Raw genomic sequence first — 27,618 nt, 5'->3', positions numbered from 1 at the left:
GGTCGTCATTAGAAACGGCCTGATCGCTTTAGTAACACTCATTAAGGCGCAATGAATGCATTAAATACGACCTGCCGCTATAAATACAAGGGTAAACATAATTATCTCGTTGTAGCCGAACGTCTATCCCACGAGGTAAGTTCACGGCATTCTATTGTGTTTTTCCCTCTGCTATAATATCAGAATCTAACATAAGCTATAGTACTTAAATTGGTTTTAGCTTGCTACAATTTTTTTTATTTAAGACTTACAATCTAGTACACGTTATCTTTGGAAATTTGGCGCGTATAATTCGACATGATTGGAATTTTGAGGGTACAAAATGGGGTCAGGTGGATTAAAGTAAACCTTTTCTAAATATAGAGCTGTAAAGAATTTTAAGGTTATAAAATATTTGGGTCTGTCAAAAACACCTTTTGAAAACTCGTCTTCGGTAACTTATTTCATTTCCAATTGAAACTAGTTTTAGAGACGCTGCAGTGTCGCTATTCGCTCTGGTATGATGAACTCGCAACCTTCCAAGTTCGGGCCGACGGACTACGTCATTCTCATAGCGTCGCAATTACTTTGTCTGGGGGTGGGATTATACTACGGACGCAAAGGTTTAACCCACGGAACTCTGGAAGAATTCGCTTTGGCCAACCGGAAAGTCGCCGTCATTCCCGCGGCCTTGTCAATCTTCGCGACGTGCTATTCCGGGTTTGGTATGACCGCCATGGTTGGAGAGATGTACATGTACGGCTTGGGATATCTATTTTTCAACATCTTCTACGGATTCGGTGGCTTTTTCGTGGCGTACGCCATAATTCCAATCTTCTTCCGGACTCCTTACGTCAGCGTTTACGAGGTACTCAACATTCCTTCCTACGAGAAAAGTTATTGAAACATTCAGATGGTTAAAGACGTCTTAGAAATTAATTGGAGTTAACGCGTCGTTTGTCGTCGTACAGATTACCCTAATGCAATATTATTTATTTTTCTAGTACGTGGAAAAACGTTTTAATAAAAAGTTGCGGATTACTTATGTCATAATATACATAATCCAACAAGTAAATAGGCTATTGTCGTATATGCCCATGAGCGACCTTAGATAATAACATTCGCAATTAGATTAGGCTAATACCCAAGGCACCACCTTAGGCCCAAGTCATCTAGCGACTTTTAATGCCAGAAATTCAGGTTACAACGCGTAGGAGGGTGGTCGCAAGCCCTTCATGCCACACTAGCCAATAGCTCCCTACACTAACTACTACTGTTAACCTCTACAACTTATCTTAATCTTTCACGTCGTCTGTTCCACACAACGGAAAAACAGAGTACATGAGGTCCATTAATCTAAGCAATTAGCTCAAGATCAAATTTTTTTCGCTCATGGGCCTATAGATTCGTTCTCGCCTGATCACAATTTGTACAAATATTTATTTGCCTAGACTTTATACGTAAGTGTGATAATGTACGTGCCTGCTATCTCTCTCTCCGTCATAACGAACCTTCCGTACTGGTCAACGCTTTTGATGTTCAGTGTTTTCTGTATAGCTTACTCTTCCGTGGTACGTTCTCTTTGGTTCGAGTTTATCGCAAATGAGTTATAAGTACAATATTTTTTATCAAGGGAGGAATGAAAGCGGTTATTTGGACTGATGTGTTGCAAGCGATTTTAATGGTATGTTGCGTCTCTTCCATTCTATTTAAAGGCGTTCTTGACGCTGGAGGTTTGTCCAACGTCTGGAACGTGGGCCTCGCTGGGAAGAGGATAGGTGGTCTTCAGTATGTACTTGCTGTGGCCGTTTCTACAATTTGTCGGATAAAATCCGAAGCGGAATGTATTTTCTTTATATATTTCAGCCTCGACGAAAGTTTTCTTAATCGTTATTCGGTTTGGGCTATGATGTTCGGAGGTCTCATAAACGGGCTGAACTATTTGGGAACGAGTCAAGCCGGTGTCCAACGGATTTTAAGCGTAAAAGGCGTCCGTCAAGGAAGAAGGTTTTGATTTTTAATACGAAGTAACTAACCTTTTCCTCCATTCGCTAATACATTTTCAACTCTGTTTTCCCGAAAAACAGAAGCTTAATTGGCGGTGCCACGTGCTTCATTCTTTTCTCGATTCTGACAGCAACAGCCGCCATTGTCATTTACGCTAATTATCACGATTGCGAACCTACTCTGAGACCGGACGTGACCGGAGTGAAAACGGAGGATCAAGTAATTTTTTATTAAGTAGACACGCGGTTAAGATTTGCTCAATCAACTTACGCTATCCGACGTAGATCGTGGTATTTTATATATCAACGGTTTTCAGCCAGTACCCCGGACTGGCGGGGTTGGCCACTGCCGGGATATTCAGCGGATCTTTGAGTTCTTTGTCGTCTTACATTAACACCTTCGCCACGATCACGGTACAGGATTTAATCATACCAAACACCTCTAAGAAGATTGGAAGAAAAACTAGGATTATTCTTTGTAGGCTTCTGAGTAAGTGTATCTTCTTCGTTATCTTCCTATTGTTAGCACTTGGAAATGCCGAAAACCGGTATTTCTTACTTACTAGCTAATAATTATGGTTTTCAGCTGTTGCATATGGTGGCTTGTGCACCGCCATCGCGCTAATTGTGCCATATATTGGACGAGCTACTCCTATTTTGACCACAGTCTTCGGTGTGTTTGGTGGACCTTTAACCGGAGTATTTTTTCTTGGTGTGTTTGTTCGACGAGCTAACACGAAGGTTTGACCGATAAAAAGAATGATATTTTTATAACGTTAATGTCGTAAGATTTCATTTCAATAGTCGGCTTTGTGTGGATTGACTATCGCTCTGCTATTTGGAATATGGATTGCGATTGGAAATAAGCTGTACAATGTCCCCGCCGACAAGCTCGACCTTACCGTGGAAGGCTGTGACTTCCCTAATGACACATGGGCGATGCTCTCTATTCTAAACCGTACAAATGACAATGTTTCCCTCAACTATCCTCTATACTCCAATTCTTCCATAGAGAGTCAACTTGAATTGGCTCTTCCAAATTCCAAGTATGAAATATTTTATTAGTGCCTCTTACAAGGAGACATCCCGAAGTGTAACCCACCGATTTTGTTCAAACTCGGGGGATTGGTAGACCTTCATGTAACTTGAAAAATCCTAAAGGGAATTTATTCAATGGGCAACCTTTTGCCATGGCATCGAAAATTGTTTTTGACAACAACAAATGGAAATTTTCCCATTGAAAATAACCCCCCTGTGTAAAATTTGAACAAATTTCAAAATTTCGAAAATGCAAAAAATAGAAAAAATAGATAGAAATTGACAAAAAAAAAACAACAAAATTGATCAACTTTTGATCAATTTGAGGTGAAAATCCCATGTTATTTTCAATGGAAAAATTTAATATTTTGTGTTGTCAAAAACATTTTTCGTTGCCATGGCAAAACGGTTGCCCATTGAATAAATTCCCTTTAGGATTTTTCATGATACACGAAGGTCTACCAATCCTCCGAGTTTGAACAAAATCGGTGGGTTACACTTCGGGATGTCTCCTTGTTAGTCACGTCTTTCTAACTTTTTATAACTTTAATTTTGGTCTTTTGTGTCTTTTACAGTTCGAATTATATTTTCCCCCTGTACCAAATTTCATTCGCGTGGTATTACCCAATAGGATTTATTTCAACGATATTCATAGGTGTCGTGATGTCATTCATTACGCGAGAAGGTACGGTAATCTATACAACTGTAAAAAATCGGGTCTAACACCGATTTGAAATTTTACAGAGGAACGTGTTGATGATAATTTATTAAGTCACTTAATACGTCAAGAAAGTTTAGCAGAAGAGGTATGAACCCGCGAGTTCTATTTAAAATTGCATTTCATTTTATTGTTTTCGCTTATATGTTTTGTTTCCCAAATTTAATTCGTCGTTAATTAATTAAATTTAACGCTTGATTATTAAATTTTTAGCGAAGAAACTTGAACAACAATTTGTAGCCGTAACCGACCAATACCTTAGTCTTCGTAAAAATGACTACATTTGTTGGTGTTTATTTTATGATTTTATCGCTGTAAAGTTATATATAATGAATATACTTAATATAATTTTTATTAGAGTTGTTAATTTTTCGGAAAAATTAAATGCGGAAAATTTTCCGCAAATCGAACAACTATTATTATTTATTTATTAGGCAAATCATAGTATTAAAACCCTTTTTTTTTCGGAAATATATGGAACATTATCGGAGCGGGAAATTTTCTGACTTACAACTCTAATTTGATACATTTTATTTTCGTACAAGTAAGTTTTGTTTATAAGGACTTCTTTTAATCTAAATTAAATTTACTAGAGAAAAACCGTGGAAGTTAAGGTACGAGAGAATGTTGTATAGAACGTTTTCCGTAGTTCGATCACGTACTCCGCGGATGCTTTCATTGTTTCCCTTTCCTGCAAAATGCCCGCCGACGGTTTTCCTTCCGCTTCCCCCTTTTTGCTCTTCACCACTCCATTGTCAGACCGTTGATTACATTCACAGTTTTTGGGCGCTGTAATGTGGTCCGACTCTGATTTATCCGAAAAACCGTCACTTGATGTAACGCCTACTAATTTATATTTCACACCAAAGTTGATTAATTTGTCTCTAAATCGGTATTTGTATGTAAATATTCCGATAGATTGGGCATCCTCTGGCGCTAAAATTGGAAATTAATATCCCCTCTTCATTTGCGCTTTAGTGGTTCGTGATTGAAAATCTCTTTACTGATGGATACCTCAAAGAGGGAGTTATAGATTTCTGGTTGAATCACGAGTGTGTAGTGTATAATATCTATAATAGTAAAGGCTAAAGTACGTAATACAAATACACGGTACGTGAGTACTCAAATTACGAAGTGTTTTTGTTACTTATAGTTTCATTATTTGGAATACGAAACTTCTTTATAAAGAAATAAGTACGAATAATGATGTAAATAGAATCGGTTTTTTCATAAAAATACCGATAGTCTAGGCAAATTGATTTTTAAGAAGGTAAATATTGCAACATAGTGCAGGCGGTCTAGGGTTTCAATTAATTAAATTGGTAGACCATCCTGGCGTCAGATTAAGGTTTTGTACTCAATTTTAATGATGGCTGTTCCTACTGGGGTTGTGGTAGCAATTTTCCGGGTACCATTTCATTAAAGGCACTTCGAGGTTTATTATTCGAGTCTCTCGGTGGATCAGTGCTAGTGGTTCCAATTTCTAGTTGTTAAGGAATATCTGATCTGCTTCTCATACTATTTTTATACAGATAGCATAGCAGACAAAACACGCTCAGCCCCATTTATCTGGTCTGATCAGATGAAATATGCTAGACTGTACCAGAATTCGTTAAATGATCTGCTTTTTTTTTAAATTCCAACAGCTATTTGCTGTGTTAAATGGTAAAACGAAATGAAGAGGAGTACTGACCCAGGTTAAGGGGGTTAATATTTAACCGGGTGCCAAGCTGGCTATCATGTAGGGGGCGCCAAAACACTCCTTTCTTTAATGTCCAATTGTTCCTTCAACCAGTGATAATTCTGATTCTTCGTTCAATAGAGTTTTAATTTTTCAGTTGTTCAGATTTCTATCTAAAACAATTTATAGTTTTTCCAAAATTTATCACAATATCTCATATCTATTATATATACAGAACAAAATAGAACTTACGAAGGATGGACTAATGTTGGGGTTGGTAAATTAATCGGTAGGTTATATAAAATTTAAAGTAAGACCGTACCAACGACGATACTAAACGAAAGGTGAAAGGTAGCATAGTCTAGACTATAATCGCGGTCTGTTCTCGGGGGTGAGACAGGGTTTTCAGTCAGGGTTCCATTACGAAAACGCTAGCGGTGGCTTTTTGGTATATAGGGGGGCGCCATCTTGAAACTTTTTAAACGGGCTCCATATAAGCGTAGGGAGCTGTTGACTCACTTGGTATGAAGGGCTGGTCATCACCCCCCTACGAAATATAACCAGATCACTTGAAATAATGGCACCTAGTTATTGCCTTAGATATTATCTTAGCTAGTTATTATCATTTTATAATAATATTACTTTGCCATATGAGTAAATAATACATACATTTAGATTAGGATTTTCATTTTAGCCTATAATGGAACCTTTATAAAAATTATTATCTTACGCGAAGTAAAAGTAACGTTTACTTTCTGATCTGATTTAAATAAAGAATATAAATTTGATTAAAGAAAACGAAAACATTGTAATTCAGTTATCCGCAAAATAATTAAAACAAAAAATATGTTAATCTGATCTAGGTGTTATCAAGAATGTATTTATTTATACCTATGGAGAATGTCTATGTCGAGACGGTTATTAGCCTTTCTCTCAATCCACCCGTTGGTCCCCCAGTACGCTCCTCCGCTTAAAATAAAACGAATAGTCCCGGTATTTCATTGGCTGCTTAAAATTTACGTCACCTAACGCGATGGAAATCAAACGCCGGTGACGTTTTGTCTTTCCCCCCGCGCGAAACGGGGGAAAGGCGTTCAACGTGCCCGGCGATTGTCGCAACATAATCATTCTTCCTAAATATAAATAAATACATTCTTGGTGTTATCATATAAAATAACTGCGAACCTATCGCGATTGTAAGCATTCGTGTATCATAAAAGAATTGGTCAATTTAATGTTTAATTACTTTTACATGTTTGTCGTAAGCTGCGTTCAGACTAGGTGAAAATATTACGTTAGCATCGGTCGTGTCGTTTCGGTTATGTTGGTCGCGTTGGTTCGTTCATTTCACTGTTCAGAAAGGAACCAACCTTGCACATAGATTAACATAAAAAATGATTGTTCATCCAATCAGAGCTCAGTAATAACGGCATAAAAATTGAAATAATTTTTTATCCACCTCTGATTGGTTATAGTATTTCGTTGGTTCTAAAGGTCGCCACTACCTAGAGTCAGCGCTTGTTGAGGCATAAGGCTAATTGTCTGCTATGAACTTTTTGAGCGCAACGAAATGCAAAAATGTAAACGACACGCGCGAAAATTTAAAGCCTCTGTTGAGAAGTCTGAACGGTGTCAGAAATCGAAAGAACCGACATGATCGACGCAAACGTAATATTTTCACATAGTCTGAACGCTGCTTAAGGATCAGCTAATAACAAATGTTTGAGCGAGAGTTTAGTGCTCAATTTTCTTACATTTCTTTAAGAAAATGCGTCGCTAGGCGTACTATTACGCTTTCAGAGTCTTAGGCGTCAAGATAAATTTTTTGGAAATTATTTAATTTAATAAATTCATGGGCCAGGGCATAACATATTTCATTTCCCGCTTCGCTAGACTTTAAATAGCCACGCCATTTTTGTTCAAAGGCAGGTAAAAGCCAGGTGACGGTCGCCTTGTCTGGAAATGCAAACCATTAAAATGCTTTAACGGCGGAGAGTAAATCGATGAAATAATTCAATTGGAAGAAAAATTCTAAAGCTCGATTCGGGAGTCTTTTTCCATTTACTTTTGTCGCGAACCTTTCAAGCATTAGGAATGAACTAAGGTTGTTACTGTAAACTGGATACGCTCTTTTCTTTCGTTATTATCCGTTTTTTCCAACGAAAGCCTCTATATTTTGGACGTATTAGCCGCTGTATTCCTCTTTATTGCAGGCAGATCTCGTGACGTTAATAGGAGAACCTGGAAACACCATTACGTCATTCTTTTTATACAAAGATTTTCCCTCTGATTGGCCTCGTTATTTCTCCTTACGTTCCGGATAAAGCGAATTTAGAGAAGGACCAAATTCCGTTCTTCATTTTTCACCGTGTTTATACTTACTTTCTTAAGAGAGGTTAAGATCGTAAAATAGTCCCGTAAATATCAATAGAGAGCTTAAGCAAAACTCTGTAGACGTTTTAACGGCAACTTCTGATATATTTTATATCTTCTTTGGCGAGTTAGTTTGAAAAACCGTCGAAGTTTTAACTTTCCCGTTTCTGAAATTGGGTGTTTAACCTCCCTTAAACGCCGGACGCTAGATCGGACTAACGCGGGAAGTATTACCTTTTTGACGCGCATATTTCCTTTTATAATCCGAGCTATTTCAAATGTTGTTGTTTTTTTTATAAATTTACATTGATATAGATATTTACATATCTATAAAAGGGGCTTGGTTGAACGACCAAATAAATGTTTTTATTCTGTCATTTAGCGAATGCAAACCGACTACTTTGAACGGATATTTTTGTTTCGTATTTTTGTATACGTTATATCAGGAATTCATACCTCGAACTTGGAATGGTTATCCGGCCGTATTCCCTATGGTAAGATCTCGGGGACCGTTTTCGGTGACGTGTATGAGAAAAAAATCGCCCCCTCGAACGGTCTCCCCTCTTTAGGAGTTTTTACCCCGCGCAACCGCCCGTTTTTACAACTGTAGTTTTTGTTGTCGTTTGCTCTTCAAGTTCATCACCCAAAAAGTTACCTAGGAGTTGATTAAAAAAAGTTTCTTTTATTTCAAATTACATTATAAAAGTATATACTTACAATTCCAAATAATCCGTTCAGCTAAAGTTAAGCTACTTTCTACCAAACCGTAAAAAGTTTGAATTTTTATTATTTACTATAAAATCATTAATTCATTTTTCCCACAAAGCTTTGTATAAAGATTCGAACGTGTTTTCCTAATTGTCATTGAATTCCAGTATCTTTTTGTAGCTCTCCGTGAAATTAAAATGACAATTCCCTATCCAACGTTTTTGTTCTTTAAAAACTTCATCTAATTTAACTGATTTTAATTTTTGTTTCAATAATTTTAGTGTTACTCTCGACTCCCCGGCCATTTCGAAATTTAGGGTTAGGTTTGTCCAGATTATCTAGCAGACGACTATACTAGGGAATTGGAGGTCCAGGATATTTTTGGTAGGAGATTTTTAAGCCAATGAAAACCGTAAGAGAAAATACGTATGCTCTGACGTCAAAATGATGAAAAAAAAACGGTCCCCTAGATAGAGACGGAAATCGGCCAAGATAACCATTCCAAGTTCGAGGTATGAATTCCTGGTTATATATAAACACAGGAAACGCGTTATAATGTACCCACGTGAATTTTAAAACATTACATTATCAGAAGGTTCGGTAGAAATAAAGATTTTTTTCTCGATATTCCAGCAGTGGCGTAACTAAGGAATGACATTTTCACAAAATAGGGGGCCCTTTCGTTTTAAGTATTGATTTTTTAATTTATTTAATTTTTTAAATAATTAAAAAAATTAAGCTTCAACTATTGTATTGGTAGAAATGTAGAAATCTGGCACATATCCCCAATATTTTCAGAGAACTTGTAAAAATGGGCTAAATAATTTATTTTTATTTTTATAAAGGGCCCTTTTGATATCCTGCGGGGGAGCCCAAAATTTTTCGTTACGCCACTGTATTCCAGTGTTGGGAAAAAACATTGTTTTAAACTGTTTTTTAATTTAAAGAAAAACAAAACATGAAAAATGATAACTCATGTTTTAAACTCTTCGTTATCCGGTCGGGTTCGGGCTGTGGTCAACCCGGATCGGTCGGATTGACCTTCCAACCCGACCAGACCCGACCCGGCCCGGCCCAATAATCCGACCTTATTTTTTATGTACTTTGTTCACAGTCTTTCAATTACATCCTAGCAAACACACATTAAAGTTAAAATTTTGAAATAAAAATAATTTTTTGTAATGGGATCGCCACTACTTTCCCCATTTTTACTTACCGTTCAGTAACAATACTTTCTAACAACAAAAAGATTTAACCTAGCCACAAAAGTTTATTTGAATTAAAACACTATTATATAATACATTCTTCAAAAATTCTCTAACAATAACAACATGTGTAAAAATTGCATAAAACGGTTGGAAACGTTATATAAAGTTTATAAAAGCGGTGTATTCAAACATGTTTTAAACTTTTGGTTGAAAGCTTACCAGATACTCCGTACAGACCAAATTGACTATCGCTCGCAGTTTACGATTCTTCAGAAGGTCAACAGTGGTGCCCAAAAGGTCGATCTTTAGCAAATGTTGATCCCAACCTCGTAAACGGTAATCTCGAACTTCAAATATCTCGAAAATATTTATTTGTAAACGAAAACAGCTACCTTGTATCGATTATAATAATATTTTTAGGCGTTGAGGTAAATATATTTTTATCGGATTCCTTTAATTTCAGGACCAAATAATTTTTGTAGGTAATATTTTATTTTCAAAAATTCAGGTTTAAACAAAATCCGCAAAACTCGACATTTAAAAGAACACTTTTAAAGTATAACGATAATTTTGACATAGGTGATTTTATTCCCTATATATTAAAAGTAAAACTTATTTGATAAATTAAAATTCGGGTTAAAATGTTTTATGAATATCACGATGCTGTTTAAAAATTCTTGGGTTATATTTAGTGCTCCGCAGAGCCGGAGCCGGATGCAAATTCCTAGAGCCGGCGCCGGAGCCGACTCCGATTGCACTAATTACTGTTTTAAGCGCATGTATATATTAAGATAACACTAATATTTCTGTGAAAGAATTCACGATTGTGTTTCAAAAGCTAATCAAAGCGTTAAATAAACTTCACAACATCATCATTCATCAATACTCATAAAAATATTTTATTTTATTTTTACACAAGATAGATAACAAAGTTACCAGTGGAGTGTACCACTACTACTGCTAGGACTTAAATAATTAGTATTTACCAAGTTATCAGTGGAGTGTACCACTCCTACTGCTAGGACTTAAATAATTAGTATTTACCAAGTTATCAGTGGAGTGTACCACTCCTACTGCTAGGACTTAAATAATTAGTATTTACCAAGTTACCAGTGGAGTGTACCACTAATACTGCTAGGACTTAAATAATTAGTATTTACCAAGTTATCAGTGGAGTGTACCACTAATACTGCTAGGACTTAAATAATTAGTATTTACCAAGTTATCAGTGGAGTGTACCACTCTTACTGCTAGGACTCGTAAATTCATAACAAAAAAGGGAGCGTCTATTAATTACGTGAGGCGATTTTGGTGATTTTTTGACCCCCACCCTCTCCCATTGGTGAGATATCGTGAAATTAGGCTCGAACCCCTCCGTCCCCCTAATAGCACGTGAGATTTTTCAAAGTGTGTATTTTTAGTGTAAATACGTTAATCTGTGTTTGATTGCGTTGGATTTATTTAAAAAAAAACGTAATTTGCTTAATTATTTATATTTAAGACAAGTTAAGACTAGTATTTTAGACAGAACGTAGTCTAGAATCACAGTGAGATAATCGAACAATAACATACTTAAATTTTAAGTATTAAGGAACTACTAAAATTCGTAAATGAATATTCAATCTAATTCAGTTCACGGGGACTCATGTGTGGTCTCAAGAGTGACTACTGGAACCACATGTCCATGTGATTTTCAGTAAAATCATCTCCTCCTTCAACCTCGCTCTGATTTAGCCACTTAAAACCGTTGTCGCTTGTACACAGAAGCTCAGTAACTCGGCGTGCCACAATTCGTGAAGATCACACTTTGCACGCTGGTGCAGGTGGTGCTCTGTGGACCGCACGCCGGTGCTCTGCAGCTCTTGTGACGAATGATAAGTAGATACCGCATGTACTGCAGCATCTATTTTTCAGATCACCACGTACACTTGAAACACTTGGAGCCGGAGCCGCGGCTCCAGATCCGAGTCCGGTCTTCACCGGAGCCGACTGGAGCCGATAGGGTTTAAGTTGGGGCCGGAGCCGGATTGGAGCCGAAGCTGGAGCCGAATCCGGCACCGGAGCCGGAGCCATACGGAACACTAGATATATTACAGTCAAAAAATTTACGTTTTAAATTCCCTCGGGCAGTTTTACAGAAGGGGCAATTTGAGCTTAAACCAAACAATTTTTCCGCAAAAATTGAAGTTGTTACGTTATTTATAAGAATTTTCCAAAGTACTCTACATGTATTTTTTAAGTTTCTGATTTTGGAAATAAATAAATTTGAATTTGTTCTTTTGTAATTTTTTTCTAGGGGTAAGTATTTTTCATTCACGCATATCTAAATTTAATTCTATTTAATATTTTAAAATTTTAGTATTTTCCACCATATTATCCACGTCAAATTTATCTTTACATATTGCAACTATCTTTGCAAATTAATTTATAAGTACTCACTCAGTATTCGCTCTAGAATAGGGTTTTTAAAACACATAGTTTCTTTGTGAAAACAGTCATTTAAGAGCCGATAACCCGGAGTTTTCCATTTGGGCGAAAAAAAGGGTTACTTAAAAGTTGAAGTTTTAGGAAACTGTTTAATTAATTTATCTATCTTCTAATTTGAACGCCAAGCAGTACCGACGCAAATCTAAGCAACGAAATAATATTTTCGGTATGGGAACTTGTTTCAATCGAAGTGTCGATGTAGTGGTAGTAGCAGTCGACAGCCCATTTGGACAACAGTTTAGAGTTAAGAGTCCCTGAGGGAGAACTTCCAATCGAAATTTATATTTCTTGATTAGGGTTCATTTATTTTCTGGGAAGCAATGGAAGAACACATTCGGTCCCCTTTCAATATAGCAGCCACCTGGCGGCCAACGCCTTAACTAGGGTGCCTTTTCCCCCGAGTATATATTTGAGAATACTGCGCCGGAGTGGTAGGCTATTAGAGTGAAAGGTAGAAACAGTCTTTTCTTATTGTCTATACGTCAGGATTTAACGAGTTCTCTCTTTCGAAAAGTCGAATTTTTTCCCCTTCGCTGCTGGCTTCGCTGCTGGCTTCGCCTTCCTCTCAATAAACGAAACGTGGGAAAACCTTTCTTTATTGGATTAGGAAAAATCACAGCCGATATACGCGAGCTGGCAATACCCGCTGCGGAGATGTTTTCAACCCGCGGAGCTACGACATCCCTTTTCATTCCTCTCGAATATCGTTGGATTGCGACACAAAGAGAACCGGCAAATCTGACCCTATTCTCCATGCAGACGCAATTTTGTCATATTTTTTATATTAGTCTTTGTTTTTGAAAATTTCTAGGTTAATACACTCGGGAAACGTGTCTGTTGAAGTATTAACGGAATTAAAACTCAGCGTAGCTCAACAAGGGCGTAATTAAGGAGAAGATGAGTGCTCAATCCCTCGAAATTAAATGCAGATTATCGAACAGTGGCGGTGTCAGGATTTTAAGAGGTATTTTTTCCTCAAAAGTGGATCTCATTTTAAAACTGTTACAGTCGGTAATATTACATTGTTTTGGGTTCTACAAATTAACTCGAGGATATTATTTCCGGGGCCCCTTCAAATTCGTTTTTTAACCGCAAAGTAAAGAAAAAAGCGAGGGGGTAGCCACTTAGAAAATAATTTCTGATTTCCAAATATTTCGGATATTTCTTAAATATTTCCGATATTTCTTAAATATTTCCAGAAATATCAAACATATTTCCAGATTTCCAGAAATATCAAAAATATTTCCGTTTTTTCTCGAGATTTCCAATATTTCTTTCGATATCTCAAAATTTCTAATATTTCTTACGATATCTCGAAATTTATAATATTTCTTGGGATTTCTCTAGATCTCTAATATTTGTAATGTATTTCTAGATTTCCAAAAATATCGAAAATATTTCTTTGGATTTCTCTAGATTTCTAATATTTCTAATGTATTTCTAGATTTCCAGAAATATCGAAATAATTTCTTTGGATTTCTCTAGATTTCTAATATTTATATTGTATTCTAGATTTCCAGAAATATCGAAAATATTTCTAATATTTCTCCCGTATTTCTAGATTTCCGGAAATATCGAAAATATTTCTAATATTTCTCCCGTATTTCTAGATTTCCGGAAATATCGAAAATATTTCTAATATTTCTCCCGTATTTCTAGATTTCCGGAAATATCGAAAATATTTCTAATATTTCTCCCGTATTTCTAGATTTCCGGAAATATCGAAACTATTTCTAATATTTATCCCGTATTTCTAGATTTCCGGAAATATCGAAACTATTTCTAATATTTCTCCCGTATTTCTAGATTTACGGAAATATCGAAAATATTTCTAATATTTCTCCCGTATTTCTAGATTTCCGGAAATATCGAAACTATTTCTAATATTTCTCCCGTATTTCTAGATTTCCGGAAATATCGAAACTATTTCTAATATTTCTCCCGTATTTCTAGATTTCCGGAAATATCGAAAATATTTCTAATATTTCTCCCGTATTTCTAGATTTCCGGAAATATCGAAAATATTTCTAATATTTCTCCCGTATTTCTAGATTTCCGGAAATATCGAAAATATTTCTAATATTTCTCCCGTATTTCTTGATTTCCAGAAATATCGAAAATATTTCTAATATTTCTCCCGTATTTCTTGATTTTCAGAAATATCGAAAATATTTCTAATATTTATCCCGTATTTCTTGATTTCCGAAAATATCGAAAATATTTCTAATATTTCTCTCGTATTTCTAGATTTCCGGAAATATCGAAAATATTTCTAATATTTCTCCCGTATTTCTAGATTTCCAGAAATATCGAAAATATTTCTAATATTTCTCCCGTATTTCTAGATTTCCAGAAATATCAAAAATATTTCCGTTTTTTCTCGAGATTTCCAATATTTCTTTCGATATCTCAAAATTTCTAATATTTCTTACGATATCTTGAAATTTATAATATTTCTTGGGATTTCTCTAGATCTCTAATATTTGTAATGTATTTCTAGATTTCCAAAAATATCGAAAATATTTCTTTGGATTTCTCTAGATTTCTAATATTTCTAATGTATTTCTAGATTTCCAGAAATATCGAAAATATTTCTTTGGATTTCTCTAGATTTCTAATATTTATATTGTATTCTAGATTTCCAGAAATATCGAAAATATTTCTAATATTTCTCCCGTATTTCTAGATTTCCAGAAATATCGAAAATATTTCTAATATTTCTCCCGTATTTCTAGATTTCCAGAAATATCGAAAATATTTCTAATATTTCTCTCGTATTTCTAGATTTCCGGAAATATCGAAAATATTTCTAATATTTCTCCCGTATTTCTAGATTTCCAGAAATATCGAAAATATTTCTAATATTTCTCCCGTATTTCTAGATTTCCAGAAATATCGAAAATATTTCTAATATTTCTCTCGTATTTCTAGATTTCCGGAAATATCGAAAATATTTCTAATATTTCTCTCGTATTTCTAGATTTCCGGAAATATCGAAAATATTTCTAATATTTCTCCCGTATTTCTAGATTTCCGGAAATATCGAAAATATTTCTAATATTTCTCTCGTATTTCTAGATTTCCGGAAATATCGAAAATATTTCTAATATTTCTCTCGTATTTCTAGATTTCCGGAAATATCGAAAATATTTCTAATATTTCTCCCGTATTTCTAGATTTCCGGAAATATCGAAAATATTTCTAATATTTCTCACGTATTTCTAGATTTCCGGAAATATCGAAAATATTTCTCACGTATTTCTAGATATCCGGAAATATCGAAAATATTTCTAATATTTCTCTCGTTTTCTAGATTTCCGGAAATATCGAAAATATTTCTAATATTTCTCTCGTATTTCTAGATTTCCGGAAATATCGAAAATATTTCTAATATTTCTCCCGTATTTCTAGATTTCCAGAAATATCGAAAATATTTCTAATATTTCTCCCGTATTTCTAGATTTCCAGAAATATCAAAAATATTTCCGTTTTTTCTCGAGATTTCCAATATTTCTTTCGATATCTCAAAATTTCTAATATTTCTTACGATATCTTGAAATTTATAATATTTCTTGGGATTTCTCTAGATCTCTAATATTTGTAATGTATTTCTAGATTTCCAAAAATATCGAAAATATTTCTTTGGATTTCTCTAGATTTCTAATATTTCTAATGTATTTCTAGATTTCCAGAAATATCGAAAATATTTCTTTGGATTTCTCTAGATTTCTAATATTTATATTGTATTCTAGATTTCCAGAAATATCGAAAATATTTCTAATATTTCTCCCGTATTTCTAGATTTCCAGAAATATCGAAAATATTTCTAATATTTCTCCCGTATTTCTAGATTTCCAGAAATATCGAAAATATTTCTAATATTTCTCTCGTATTTCTAGATTTCCGGAAATATCGAAAATATTTCTAATATTTCTCTCGTATTTCTAGATTTCCGGAAATATCGAAAATATTTCTAATATTTCTCCCGTATTTCTAGATTTCCGGAAATATCGAAAATATTTCTAATATTTCTCTCGTATTTCTAGATTTCCGGAAATATCGAAAATATTTCTAATATTTCTCTCGTATTTCTAGATTTCCGGAAATATCGAAAATATTTCTAATATTTCTCCCGTATTTCTAGATTTCCGGAAATATCGAAAATATTTCTAATATTTCTCACGTATTTCTAGATTTCCGGAAATATCGAAAATATTTCTCACGTATTTCTAGATATCCGGAAATATCGAAAATATTTCTAATATTTCTCTCGTTTTCTAGATTTCCGGAAATATCGAAAATATTTCTAATATTTCTCTCGTATTTCTAGATTTCCGGAAATATCGAAAATATTTCTAATATTTCTCCCGTATTTCTAGATTTCCAGAAATATCGAAAATATTTCTAATATTTCTCCCGTATTTCTAGATTTCCAGAAATATCAAAAATATTTCCGTTTTTTCTCGAGATTTCCAATATTTCTTTCGATATCTCAAAATTTCTAATATTTCTTACGATATCTTGAAATTTATAATATTTCTTGGGATTTCTCTAGATCTCTAATATTTGTAATGTATTTCTAGATTTCCAAAAATATCGAAAATATTTCTTTGGATTTCTCTAGATTTCTAATATTTCTAATGTATTTCTAGATTTCCAGAAATATCGAAAATATTTCTTTGGATTTCTCTAGATTTCTAATATTTATATTGTATTCTAGATTTCCAGAAATATCGAAAATATTTCTAATATTTCTCCCGTATTTCTAGATTTCCAGAAATATCGAAAATATTTCTAATATTTCTCCCGTATTTCTAGATTTCCAGAAATATCGAAAATATTTCTAATATTTCTCTCGTATTTCTAGATTTTCGGAAATATCGAAAATATTTCTAATATTTCTCCCGTATTTCTAGATTTCCGTAAATATCGAAAATATTTCTAATATTTCTCTCGTATTTCTAGATTTCCGGAAATATCGAAAATATTTCTAATATTTCTCCCGTATTTCTAGATTTCCGGAAATATCGAAAATATTTCTAATATTTCTCCCGTATTTCTAGATTTCCGGAAATATCGAAAATATTTCTAATATTTCTCACGTATTTCTAGATTTCCGGAAATATCGAAAATATATCTAATATTTCTCCCGTATTTCTAGATTTCCAGAAATATCGAAAATATTTCTAATATTTCTCCCGTATATCTAGATTTCCGGAAATATCAAAAATATTTCTAATATTTCTCCCGTATTTCTAGATTTCCAGAAATATCGAAAATATTTCTAATATTTCTCTCGTATTTCTAGATTTCCGGAAATATCGAAAATATTTCTAATATTTCTCCCGTATTTCTAGATTTCCGGAAATATCGAAACTATTTCTAATATTTCTCTCGTATTTCTAGATTTCCGGAAATATCGAAAATATTTCTAATATTTCTCCCGTATTTCTAGATTTCCGGAAATATCGAAAATATTTCTAATATTTCTCCCGTATTTCTAGATTTCCGGAAATATCGAAAATATTTCTAATATTTCTCTCGTATTTCTTGATTTCCAGAAATATCGAAAATATTTCTAATATTTCTCCCGTATTTCTAGATTTCCGAAAATATCGAAAATATTTCTAATATTTCTCTCGTATTTCTAGATTTTCAGAAATATCGAAAATATTTCTAATATTTCTCCCGTATTTCTAGATTTCCCGAAATATCAAAAATATTTCTTGGGATTTCTCTAGATCTCTAATATTTGTAATGTATTTCTAGATTTCCAAAAATATCGAAAATATTTCTTTGGATTTCTCTAGATTTCTAATATTTCTAATGTATTTCTAGATTTCCAGAAATATCGAAAATATTTCTTTGGATTTCTCTAGATTTCTAATATTTATATTGTATTCTAGATTTCCAGAAATATCGAAAATATTTCTAATATTTCTCCCGTATTTCTAGATTTCCCAAAATATCAAAAAGATTTCTAATATTTCTCCCATATTTCTAGATTTCCGGAAATATCGAAAATATTTCTAATATTTCTCCCGTATTTCTAGATTTCCAGAAATATCGAAAATATTTCTAATATTTCTCTCGTATTTCTTGATTTCCAGAAATATCGAAAATATTTCTAATATTTCTCCCGTATTTCTAGATTTCCGAAAATATCGAAAATATTTCTAATATTTCTCTCGTATTTCTAGATTTTCAGAAATATCGAAAATATTTCTAATATTTCTCCCGTATTTCTAGATTTCCCGAAATATCAAAAATATTTCTAATATTTCTCCCGTATTTCTAGATTTCCCGAAATATCGAAAATATTTCTAATATTTCTCCCGTATTTCTAGATTTCCGGAAATATCGAAAATATTTCTTTGCATTTCTCTAGATTTCTAATATTTCTCCCGTATTTCTAGATTTCCAGAAATATCGAAAATATTTCTAATATTTCTCCCGTATTTCTAGATTTCCGGAAATATCGAAAATATTTCTAATATTTCTCCCGTATTTCTAGATTTCCGGAAATATCGAAAATATTTCTAATATTTCTCCCGTATTTCTAGATTTCCGGAAATATCGAAAATATTTCTAATATTTCTCCCGTATTTCTAGATTTCCCAAAATATCAAAAATATTTCTAATATTTATCCCATATTTCTAGATTTCCGGAAATATCGAAAATATTTCTAATATTTCTCCCGTATTTCTAGATTTCCAGAAATATCGAAAATATTTCTAATATTTCTCTCGTATTTCTTGATTTCCAGAAATATCGAAAATATTTCTAATATTTCTCCCGTATTTCTAGATTTCCGAAAATATCGAAAATATTTCTAATATTTCTCTCGTATTTCTAGATTTCCCGAAATATCGAAAATATTTCTAATATTTCTCCCGTATTTCTAGATTTCCAGAAATATCGAAAATATTTCTAATATTTCTCCCGTATTTCTAGATTTCCCGAAATATCAAAAATATTTCTAATATTTCTCCCGTATTTCTAGATTTCCCGAAATATCGAAAATATTTCTAATATTTCTCCCGTATTTCTAGATTTCCGGAAATATCGAAAATATTTCTTTGCATTTCTCTAGATTTCTAATATTTCTCCCGTATTTCTAGATTTCCAGAAATATCGAAAATATTTCTAATATTTCTCCCGTATTTCTAGATTTCCGGAAATATCGAAAATATTTCTAATATTTCTCTCGTATTTCTAGATTTCCGGAAATATCGAAAATATTTCTAATATTTCTCACGTATTTCTTGATTTCCAGAAATATCGAAAATATTTCTAATATTTCTCCCGTATTTCTAGATTTCCGAAAATATCGAAAATATTTCTAATATTTCTCCCGTATTTCTAGATTTCCAGAAATATCGAAAATATTTCTAATATTTCTCCCGTATTTCTAGATTTCCCGAAATATCAAAAATATTTCTAATATTTCTCCCGTATTTCTAGATTTCCCGAAATATCAAAAATATTTCTAATATTTCTCCCGTATTTCTAGATTTCCGGAAATATCGAAAATATTTCTTTGCATTTCTCTAGATTTCTAATATTTCTCCCGTATTTCTAGATTTCCAGAAATATCGAAAATATTTCTAATATTTCTCCGTATTTCTAGATTTCCTGAAATATCGAAAATATTTCTAATATTTCTCCCGTATTTCTAGATTTCCCGAAATATCGAAAATATTTCTAATATTTCTCCCGTATTTCTAGATTTCCCGAAATATCGAAAATATTTATAATATTTCTGCTGTATTTCTAGATTTCCCGAAATATCGAAAATATTTCTAATATTTCTCCTGTATTTCTAGATTTCTGGAAATAATAATTTCGATTTCTCACTATTTTTACCCCAGATTTCTTAAGTGACTACCCTCTCTTAAAAAGAGTAGGATATAGCCTACACCACTGATTTGAAGGCCACTATTTGAACCCCTTTATCTCCAAAATGACGAGAAACCCGGCAAAATGAAATCCTGGGTACGCCCTTGCCACTCAACTAATAATCGATTTTTAATAATCGCGCCACCACTCACGGGGCTTTAAAAATAACTATAAGGTACTTTTCGCAACCGGGGGGGAAATAAGCTGACGTCATGGGCCACCGCGACACTGCCTAACTGCGCGTATGTCTCTCTTATTACATATATACATTTATTTTAAGGTTCGTTCAACCACATTTATAATAAAATATTGCACCGAATAATACACTTAATAAGACCAACCCACGTGTTGCTATCGCGAAGAACGACATGTCATTAAAATCCGCTCGTTTAATCTAGGGGCAAAAAATACAAGGAGAACGCAGCTAGCCTTTAAACACGCTAACGCAGTGTTGTGTACAAATTTCATTGGACGAGCCTTTACGCTGAACATTTTACGGGCGGGGGGAAGACAATTTCCGAATTTTCCCCTTCCGACGGCAGCAGGCGCTAAAGCGTCTAACCAATGAAAAACGTACGCGAGAAAATGCACGACTTTTGACGGGTTGCGTTCTCCTTGCGTGGGGTCACTGGGGTGCTGTGATGTTGCTCCTAGGTTCAATGAGGCGCGTATCTGCTTATTAAATCTTTTGGCTACGTATTGTTACAAATTATGGGTCACCTTTTAGAGCGGTATCACTCGCTTTTGCGTAGGCCTTTGGTATAGTTACTTTAAATAAAATATTATCCCTCCTCGCAAACAGAATGTAAAAGCAAATGTTCCGTCCAATTTGCATTTCTTTCAAAGAAAGAGTCAAAAACATTCGTAAAAATTTTCCATTTTAAGAGAATCCGAGTGATACAATTCTCAAATCTTCAATTGAGAAGGGAAATGTACCGGAGAAGTATAGTTTATGAATTCGTATTTGTATTGTTGGGAGCCACCACCGAATAAAAGAACTCGAAAGGGCTTATTTATAATTCATCTCCCTTTGACAAAGCAATTTATCTCGGACAAAAAAATTACATTCTATATTTTAGTTAAAATAAACAGAAACAGAAAGATAATATATTTCGTATAAATTTATCTTTTTAAAACATTTTCCAATTAATTTTTGAGTTCGATTAAATTACGGTGCTTTAAGGAACGGATAATTTATTAATGCAAAAAAAACTTTTCTTTCTACGTAGATTTCCATATTTTTGACCTTTCGCAAAGAAGTAACGCGTAGTAACGAAACAAACAAAAATATTCCACAAACGTTAACCAGATTTAGTGTCACAGTGTCTAAATTCAAAATATATATTTATATATTATAATTGAGTTGTTTGTCGTGTCCAAAGAAATTTCATTTTTGCCAATCAGTCTTATGTGGTTAGGAACCCTGCAATCCTCGTCCTTAGGCTCCAAAATCCTTTGTATTACAAGAACAAATGGCCTTTGTATTTTAAATATAGCGAAGAAATTGTTATTAAGGCTGTGGTGGGGCACGCGCTATTCGCCTAGATTTAATTATAATAGCTATAGATGCGCCTTAATTGGTGAGAGATATTTTTGGAAGGATTTGGAAACAAGGTGGCACTTTCGCTCCAGGCAGCGACATATTTCCCATTCAGCGTCCCAGATCTTTTTCGGGCCGTTGTTTAGGAAGCTTAAGAACAAATTAGAACTTTCCGCGTAAGAGATCTGATTACCTCGCCTCTAGCTCTTATATAGTGTTTTTAGGTAAAATTAAATGTCAAGGTACCTAAAAATCTTTTAATTCAACTTCCGCCAACTATAACTACGTAAGCAGTGTCCGAACAGCAATTACGAAAATGGTGGATCCGAGCAAAATTATTTTATCCAAACAGAATGTCTTGTTTTCAAATTTGGATCAAAAGATTTTCGTAAGGGCGTAATGTAGGTCAACACGTGTCACTAGAGTGTCTCAGAATATTTTGAAATGAATGTCGTTGCGCCATCTGTCGATATAACTCGCGTTAGACACTTGGGTATGATCGGTCTATTCTTAAGGCGGGTTTCTACATGCGCGAGTTAACCACGTTTTTATCGCGTCCTCGCTCATCGGCAAATCGATGATGTAAGCTATTTTGCTCAGCAAAATTATTTCATAATTTTTTTGTATACCTTTGGGTAGAATTAAATTGGGACAGTTGATGATGAAACGAAATCGACCTTTTTGTGGAAATGAGTTTTACTTATATATATATAAAACGATAGGAAATGAAAGAACAAAGCTCAGTCGGCCGGCGTTGAAATGGAAAGATTTCGCAAAAGAATGTTTCTCGCAATAAAAATCAATTCTCCAGTAAACGCTTTAAAATTTTCATCCCATTGAGGAACCAGTAAAGTCCATTGCTTTGATTTCTTTTCCGCTGGCGGAAAGCGAGATTTATCGAATGTTTTTCTCTCCCTTTTCCTATTTATAGGAAACGCCCCCCCCCCCCTAACGCTGATAAATAAATTGTCATTCCAAATTGTTCATAGCTGGGAATTGTATGGCTCCGTATGATCAATTTCGAGTTAAGGAAAAGTTAAAGATATATTGCAATATCGAAACGTGTTGATGTTGATTTGAAAGCGGGTGAGAATACTTTTGGTCGGCTCAAGGTAAATTTACGGCCAATTTTGAGCTAAAGTTTTGTTGTGGACTGCGGTAGTAGTAGTGTTATAAGTCGGAAAATTTTCTGTATTTTTCCAAAAAAAATAAAAAAAGTTTTTATTCCATGATTAGTCTAATATATGGTTTGCAAATTTAAATAAAGCGGCATTTTCGCCTCATTTTTTCGAATCTAAAAGTAAAATTAAACCTCTAGACTAGTTTAAACTGATTAACAATGTAACACTATTAATGTTTTGTAGTATGTTTACTGATATTAGACATTTGATATCGATAAAAAGTTAAAAACATTAAAAACCCTTAAAAAGTAATTTATGTATCAATTTTTTATTTTTCCGATTTGCGGAAAATTTTCTGAAATTATTAAGCAAAATTAACAACACTAGGTAGTAGTAGTTCCAGACATATCCTATATAGCAAGCGTTATCGAGATTTCTCCCGCGTGGTTCTAAGTTTAAAAACGTTCGCGCACGGCCTGCGCGCATTCATCATGCATTTCGCGAAATTTATTTCAGAAATGCATAGTTGAGAACGTAGCCACTAGGAGGTGAATACCTACCTCTTAATAACAGGTATGTGATAGTCAAAAATTTGGCCTAGACCTTTGCTTATCTGGACCTTATGATAGGCTTAAAGTGGAACAAAATGTATCATACCATGGATAGTAGATTTTAGAGGATCGGTAAAAAGCCTAGTTTTTAGCCCCCGTAAACCAATCACACTAAACGTAAGGGAGTCGTCCAAGGTTATTTGGAAAAAAAACAGGTATAGCTAAGAGTGGATGATTCTGTTCGAAAAAAGAAAAAAGATAAACACGAAGCACATTTTTACGCCAAAAGGTATTTTTTCACGTTTTTATAGATTAAATATGATATACTAAATATCAGTTGATAGTTTTTATTGAATTAAAAAACCAAAATTAAAAATTACTAAAATATAAAGCGCAAGAAAGTACGTAACAATATCAACCGCATTAGATTGCCATTTTGAAATTTTAAGATCACGTGGTACAAACGACCTTGCAAGACTCCCTCGGAGTCTCTCGAGCTGATTGATACGCGGGGAGAAATAAAATGCACTGTGGAAGGGTATCGAAAACCTGTCCTCTTAATTTACTGTCCATGCTATAGGTAATTTTTCAATCTAAATAGGCATTTTGTTTAGTAATTTTTTTGTCTAAGATCAAAGTGTAGTATATCTTTTGAATTAAAACTGAATCGATCGGTTCAATAGTTGTATCGTAGATTCAACGAAATAATAATAATAATAGTATATAGATATACGTTTTAGCGTCTACGAATTTTTCACGCGTATAATATTACGTAATCATCACTAGTAATTTATCGCTCGCATAAATTGAAAATTTAGTTTTAACGTTTTATATAGCTTTTATATGGTAATTTCGGAGCTATCTGAAAATAAGTTATTACAAAAAATAATTAAACTCGGCAGCTGAGCGGGAAAAAAGTGGAAATATCTAATCCGTCGTTAATGAAGTAGAAAGCCCTTCGGTTTTGGCAGACCAAAAAAAGACTCTTCTCGTCGAAAGATTGTTCGCAAATGTTTTGGAAATCGATCGAGCGGGTCATTTTATCCCGTTTTTTACCAACTTCATCTCGAAATGTTTTTGTTCCCACGCTAATCGAGTTAAAATTTTGTCTCTTCGCCAGAGAATAACGATACGCGTACGCCGAACCAGAGGTTCCGCCTTTTACTGGGCTTAAAGTACCTGATGAAATTTAGCTATAAGTTTCTATTATTAGTCGTGGCAATGGTAAATCATATTTTAAATAAAATTACTGGGTGAAAACTCGGAGCAACTCCTTCCGCGTTGAGTTTGCAAGTTCGCTCCCCACTGGTTTAAGGGGTTTTTCCCGAAGATCCTCGGTTTCCCCTTCCATAAAAACTTGTTGAAGTTAACGGTAATAGTTAGTGTTGGGAGCTGTTGGCTCGAACGCGTGGCATGCAGGGCTTGTCACCACCCTCCTACGCATTGTAACCCGGCCATCTGAATTAATGGCTTCAAAAAGTCGCTTGATGACTTAGGAGTAAGGTGGTGCCTTGGGTATTAGCCTAGCTGATTCTTATTATTATTATTATTATTATTATTTTATTATTACATCGGGTTTTAAAATTCGGAAGAAAACATTGGAATTAACTTTTAAACGTAAGAATAATATAAAACCAACCGAAAAAGCAACGAATAATAAAATGTTGTAATTTGTAAAAGATTTTACGTTTCGATGTTAATTCTGAAATCTTACACCGCTTAGAACAATATTGGTCAGCCTGGTAGTCATTGTTTTTAAACCGTCGTTTTCTACAATATGGCTAAAAAAACAACTTCGGAAACTTTTGATTACGTTCTCCTCGTAGATGTATTATTCTTTCATACTAGCTTCGGTTTTTTCGCTCTTGAGCAATGCGACTTGGACTGCGAGTAGGTGGAAGTTTTGGAGAGGTATGCGAAGTTATAACTAGATTTTGATTAAAGGGAGGTAATTTAATAAAACGGTTTTTTATATCGTAGTAGGGTCGGGTAAAGTCCCTGGAACTCGAAGATAATTTCATATCTCTTCGGTTTCATCCTCGGAAAGATTTACAGAGAAACGTGTAGCTTTGGTTTTTTAATAACGAAAACAGACGTTACGAAATTTCAGAGGGAAGATTAGTGAAAGTTGGCCGAGAGTAGTGGCATACTCCTGTAATCCCAAGCGTCTGGGAGGCAGTGTTTGTGGATGGCCGGATGAGGATGACCACCAATCCACCAACGGGTGGTCGGAATACTTCCGCCACGGGTGTCCCCACCCCTGTCCCCACGTATCCCCCCGTTGGCGTGGCCGTTACAAATATCTCGCCGTGATTAATCAGGTGGACGTGCGGACTGAATTTGTCCCACACGTCACACTCACTCCTCAAAATCTTCGCCGGGCTCGCGGTCTTCTCAGATTCCATCAGCCCTTGTTTCTTCAGTCTTTGAATTAAAAAAAAGATTAGTGAAAATTCTTTTAATGGTATTTTATTCTTAATTTGTCGTTTCATAAACTAACTTGTTTTAAAATGCTTGAACCCATTCTAAACTATTCTAAGAAAAGGAAAAGTTATTCTAAAGATGTAGAATAAGGTAAAGTTGTTTCTATGGATAGAATCTATAAAATACCTTTAGCTTTAGAGATCTTCGGTTTCCCCTTCCATAAAAACTTGTTGAGGTTAACGGTAATAGTTAGTGTAGGGAGCTGTTGGCTCGAACGCGTGGCATGCAGGGCTTGCCACCACCCTCCTACGCATTGTAACCCGGCCACCTGAATTAATGGCTTCAAAAGTCGCTTGATGACTTAGGCCTAAGGTGGTGCCTTGGGTATTAGCCTAGCTGATTATTATTATTATTATTAGTACCTTTCGAGCAATTATATATTTTTGATATTATCTATTGAATAATTGTTAAATCACCTTGTACATTAGCATAATTAACGTGCACTAAGCATTACCAACCAAGAGTTACTTTACCACAACGCTTCTCATTAACTCTGTTCATTAAGAACATTTTTCAATCACTCTTTCTTTTAAAATAATTCGGGCACTAAACATTAACTATCTATAAGTTAACTAATAAAAAAATTAAAAACCACTATTGCCTAGAAACATTTTACTCTGTAATAGTGGTTTTTCAATATCTAGAAGTTACTTTACTACACAGAAATTTTAATAACAACTCACCAAAAAAATATACAATACCTAGCCACAACATTCGGGTAGAACCAATATAATCATTTATAAACGCACGATATGACAATCACTCTTAGTCCAAGAGCCCATGACAAAATAAGTATGTGATAAGGTACACGATGGGTCAAGGTATTTTTTAATTAGGTTAGTGATTTGTAACAAAGAACTGTTTGCCTCTTGGTTCAGATTTGAAGGTTAATTTAGCGATATTTGGTAAGATCACGTTGAGACCAATAGAATGATACCAATATCAAGTCATATCAATTTTCAAGGTCACCGGAAGTGAAGTCACGTGGTTCGTATTTCCGGAAAGCCCCCATTTTGACCCGTAAGACAAACAGTTCTTTGTTACAAATCACTAACCTAATTAAAAAATACCTTGACCCATCGTGTACCTTATCACATGCTTATTTTGTCATGGGCTCTTGGACTATCTGTCCATAAATAAACATACATTCCTATAAATTAAAATCTTTTATAATGTCGAAAAAAATATAATTTAGATAAATAATAACCTTTTATTTCATATGGGCAGCAAACGCCATCAGTAGTGGAATAAAACAGTTTAGCGTATTATTTAACTCGTAGAGCCAACAAATTAACGCGCTGAACACATTATTTGAAATTAAAATGAATAATTGAAACCGTTACCAAAGTTAAAATTCTAATGGAACCGACCTTAATTTAAGAAATGCACGGTGATTTATAGGCAAAATGGATAAATATGAAAAATGGGAATTGCCCAAATTCTATGCCCTCGACCACAAAAATAGAACCAGGGTTTCGCATTTGGTCGGCGAGCTACGAAGAGCAGCGGTTCCCAATTGTTTTTGCTATGGAACCCTAAATTATACACCTAATTCTGGCGGAACCCCAACTCATGTTTTTTTACTTATCTTAAGGGGGAAGACCACAGTGGCTATTGTCTACGTTCGCGCTATTTCAAGCTGAACTCTTTTAATTTTGTATTTTAACTTATAAAAGTAATATTTAATTGTAAAGCAGCCTCTTGTTTAGTGACTTAAATAATTTTTACAATTTTAAATTTAAAAGTAATTAAGTTATTACGTTTTAATTAGGACCCCCGGAGCTAAACAAGTTGGGCAAGCGCCCAAACCTCCCTTTAGTTAGG

At 34.1% G+C, this 27,618-nt stretch overlaps 1 protein-coding gene and 1 long non-coding RNA gene across 2 annotated transcripts; both read left to right on the top strand.

Moving 5' to 3' along the window:
• On the top strand, positions 1–3,050 carry LOC149947615 (sodium-dependent multivitamin transporter-like). The gene is made up of 10 exons (XM_090170919.1): positions 1–135; positions 464–847; positions 984–1,049; positions 1,431–1,550; positions 1,613–1,767; positions 1,846–1,986; positions 2,067–2,205; positions 2,271–2,475; positions 2,572–2,726; positions 2,790–3,050. Exons 2-10 carry the CDS (start codon positions 500–502, stop codon positions 3,048–3,050), a joined length of 1,590 nt encoding a protein of 529 aa, XP_090027045.1. The 5' UTR covers positions 1–135; positions 464–499.
• Positions 3,051–3,592: 542 nt separating this feature from the next.
• Positions 3,593–4,114, top strand: LOC149947614 (uncharacterized). The gene is made up of 3 exons (XR_016480318.1): positions 3,593–3,708; positions 3,768–3,829; positions 3,955–4,114. It is a non-coding gene; the product is annotated as an uncharacterized LOC149947614 (long non-coding RNA).
• The last annotated feature ends 23,504 nt before the right edge of the window (positions 4,115–27,618 follow it).

This window comes from Leiobunum rupestre, chromosome 4 (genome assembly GCF_980474605.1).
Source record: "Leiobunum rupestre chromosome 4, qqLeiRupe1.1.hap1, whole genome shotgun sequence".
NCBI classification, from domain to species: domain Eukaryota; kingdom Metazoa; phylum Arthropoda; class Arachnida; order Opiliones; family Sclerosomatidae; genus Leiobunum; species Leiobunum rupestre.
Note: the sequence above shows the minus strand (reverse complement) of the source record. Positions and strands in the feature narration are given on the sequence as shown.

Bases quoted from the DNA above. Each gene is read 5' to 3' on its own strand.
- LOC149947615 (XM_090170919.1), top strand. From the start codon at position 500: ATGATGAACTCGCAACCTTCCAAGTTCGGGCCGACGGACTACGTCATT. The intron at 848-983 runs GTACTCAACATT...TTATTTTTCTAG, and splicing joins CTTACGTCAGCGTTTACGAG to TACGTGGAAAAACGTTTTAA. The intron at 1,050-1,430 runs GTAAATAGGCTA...TTATTTGCCTAG, and splicing joins TAATATACATAATCCAACAA to ACTTTATACGTAAGTGTGAT.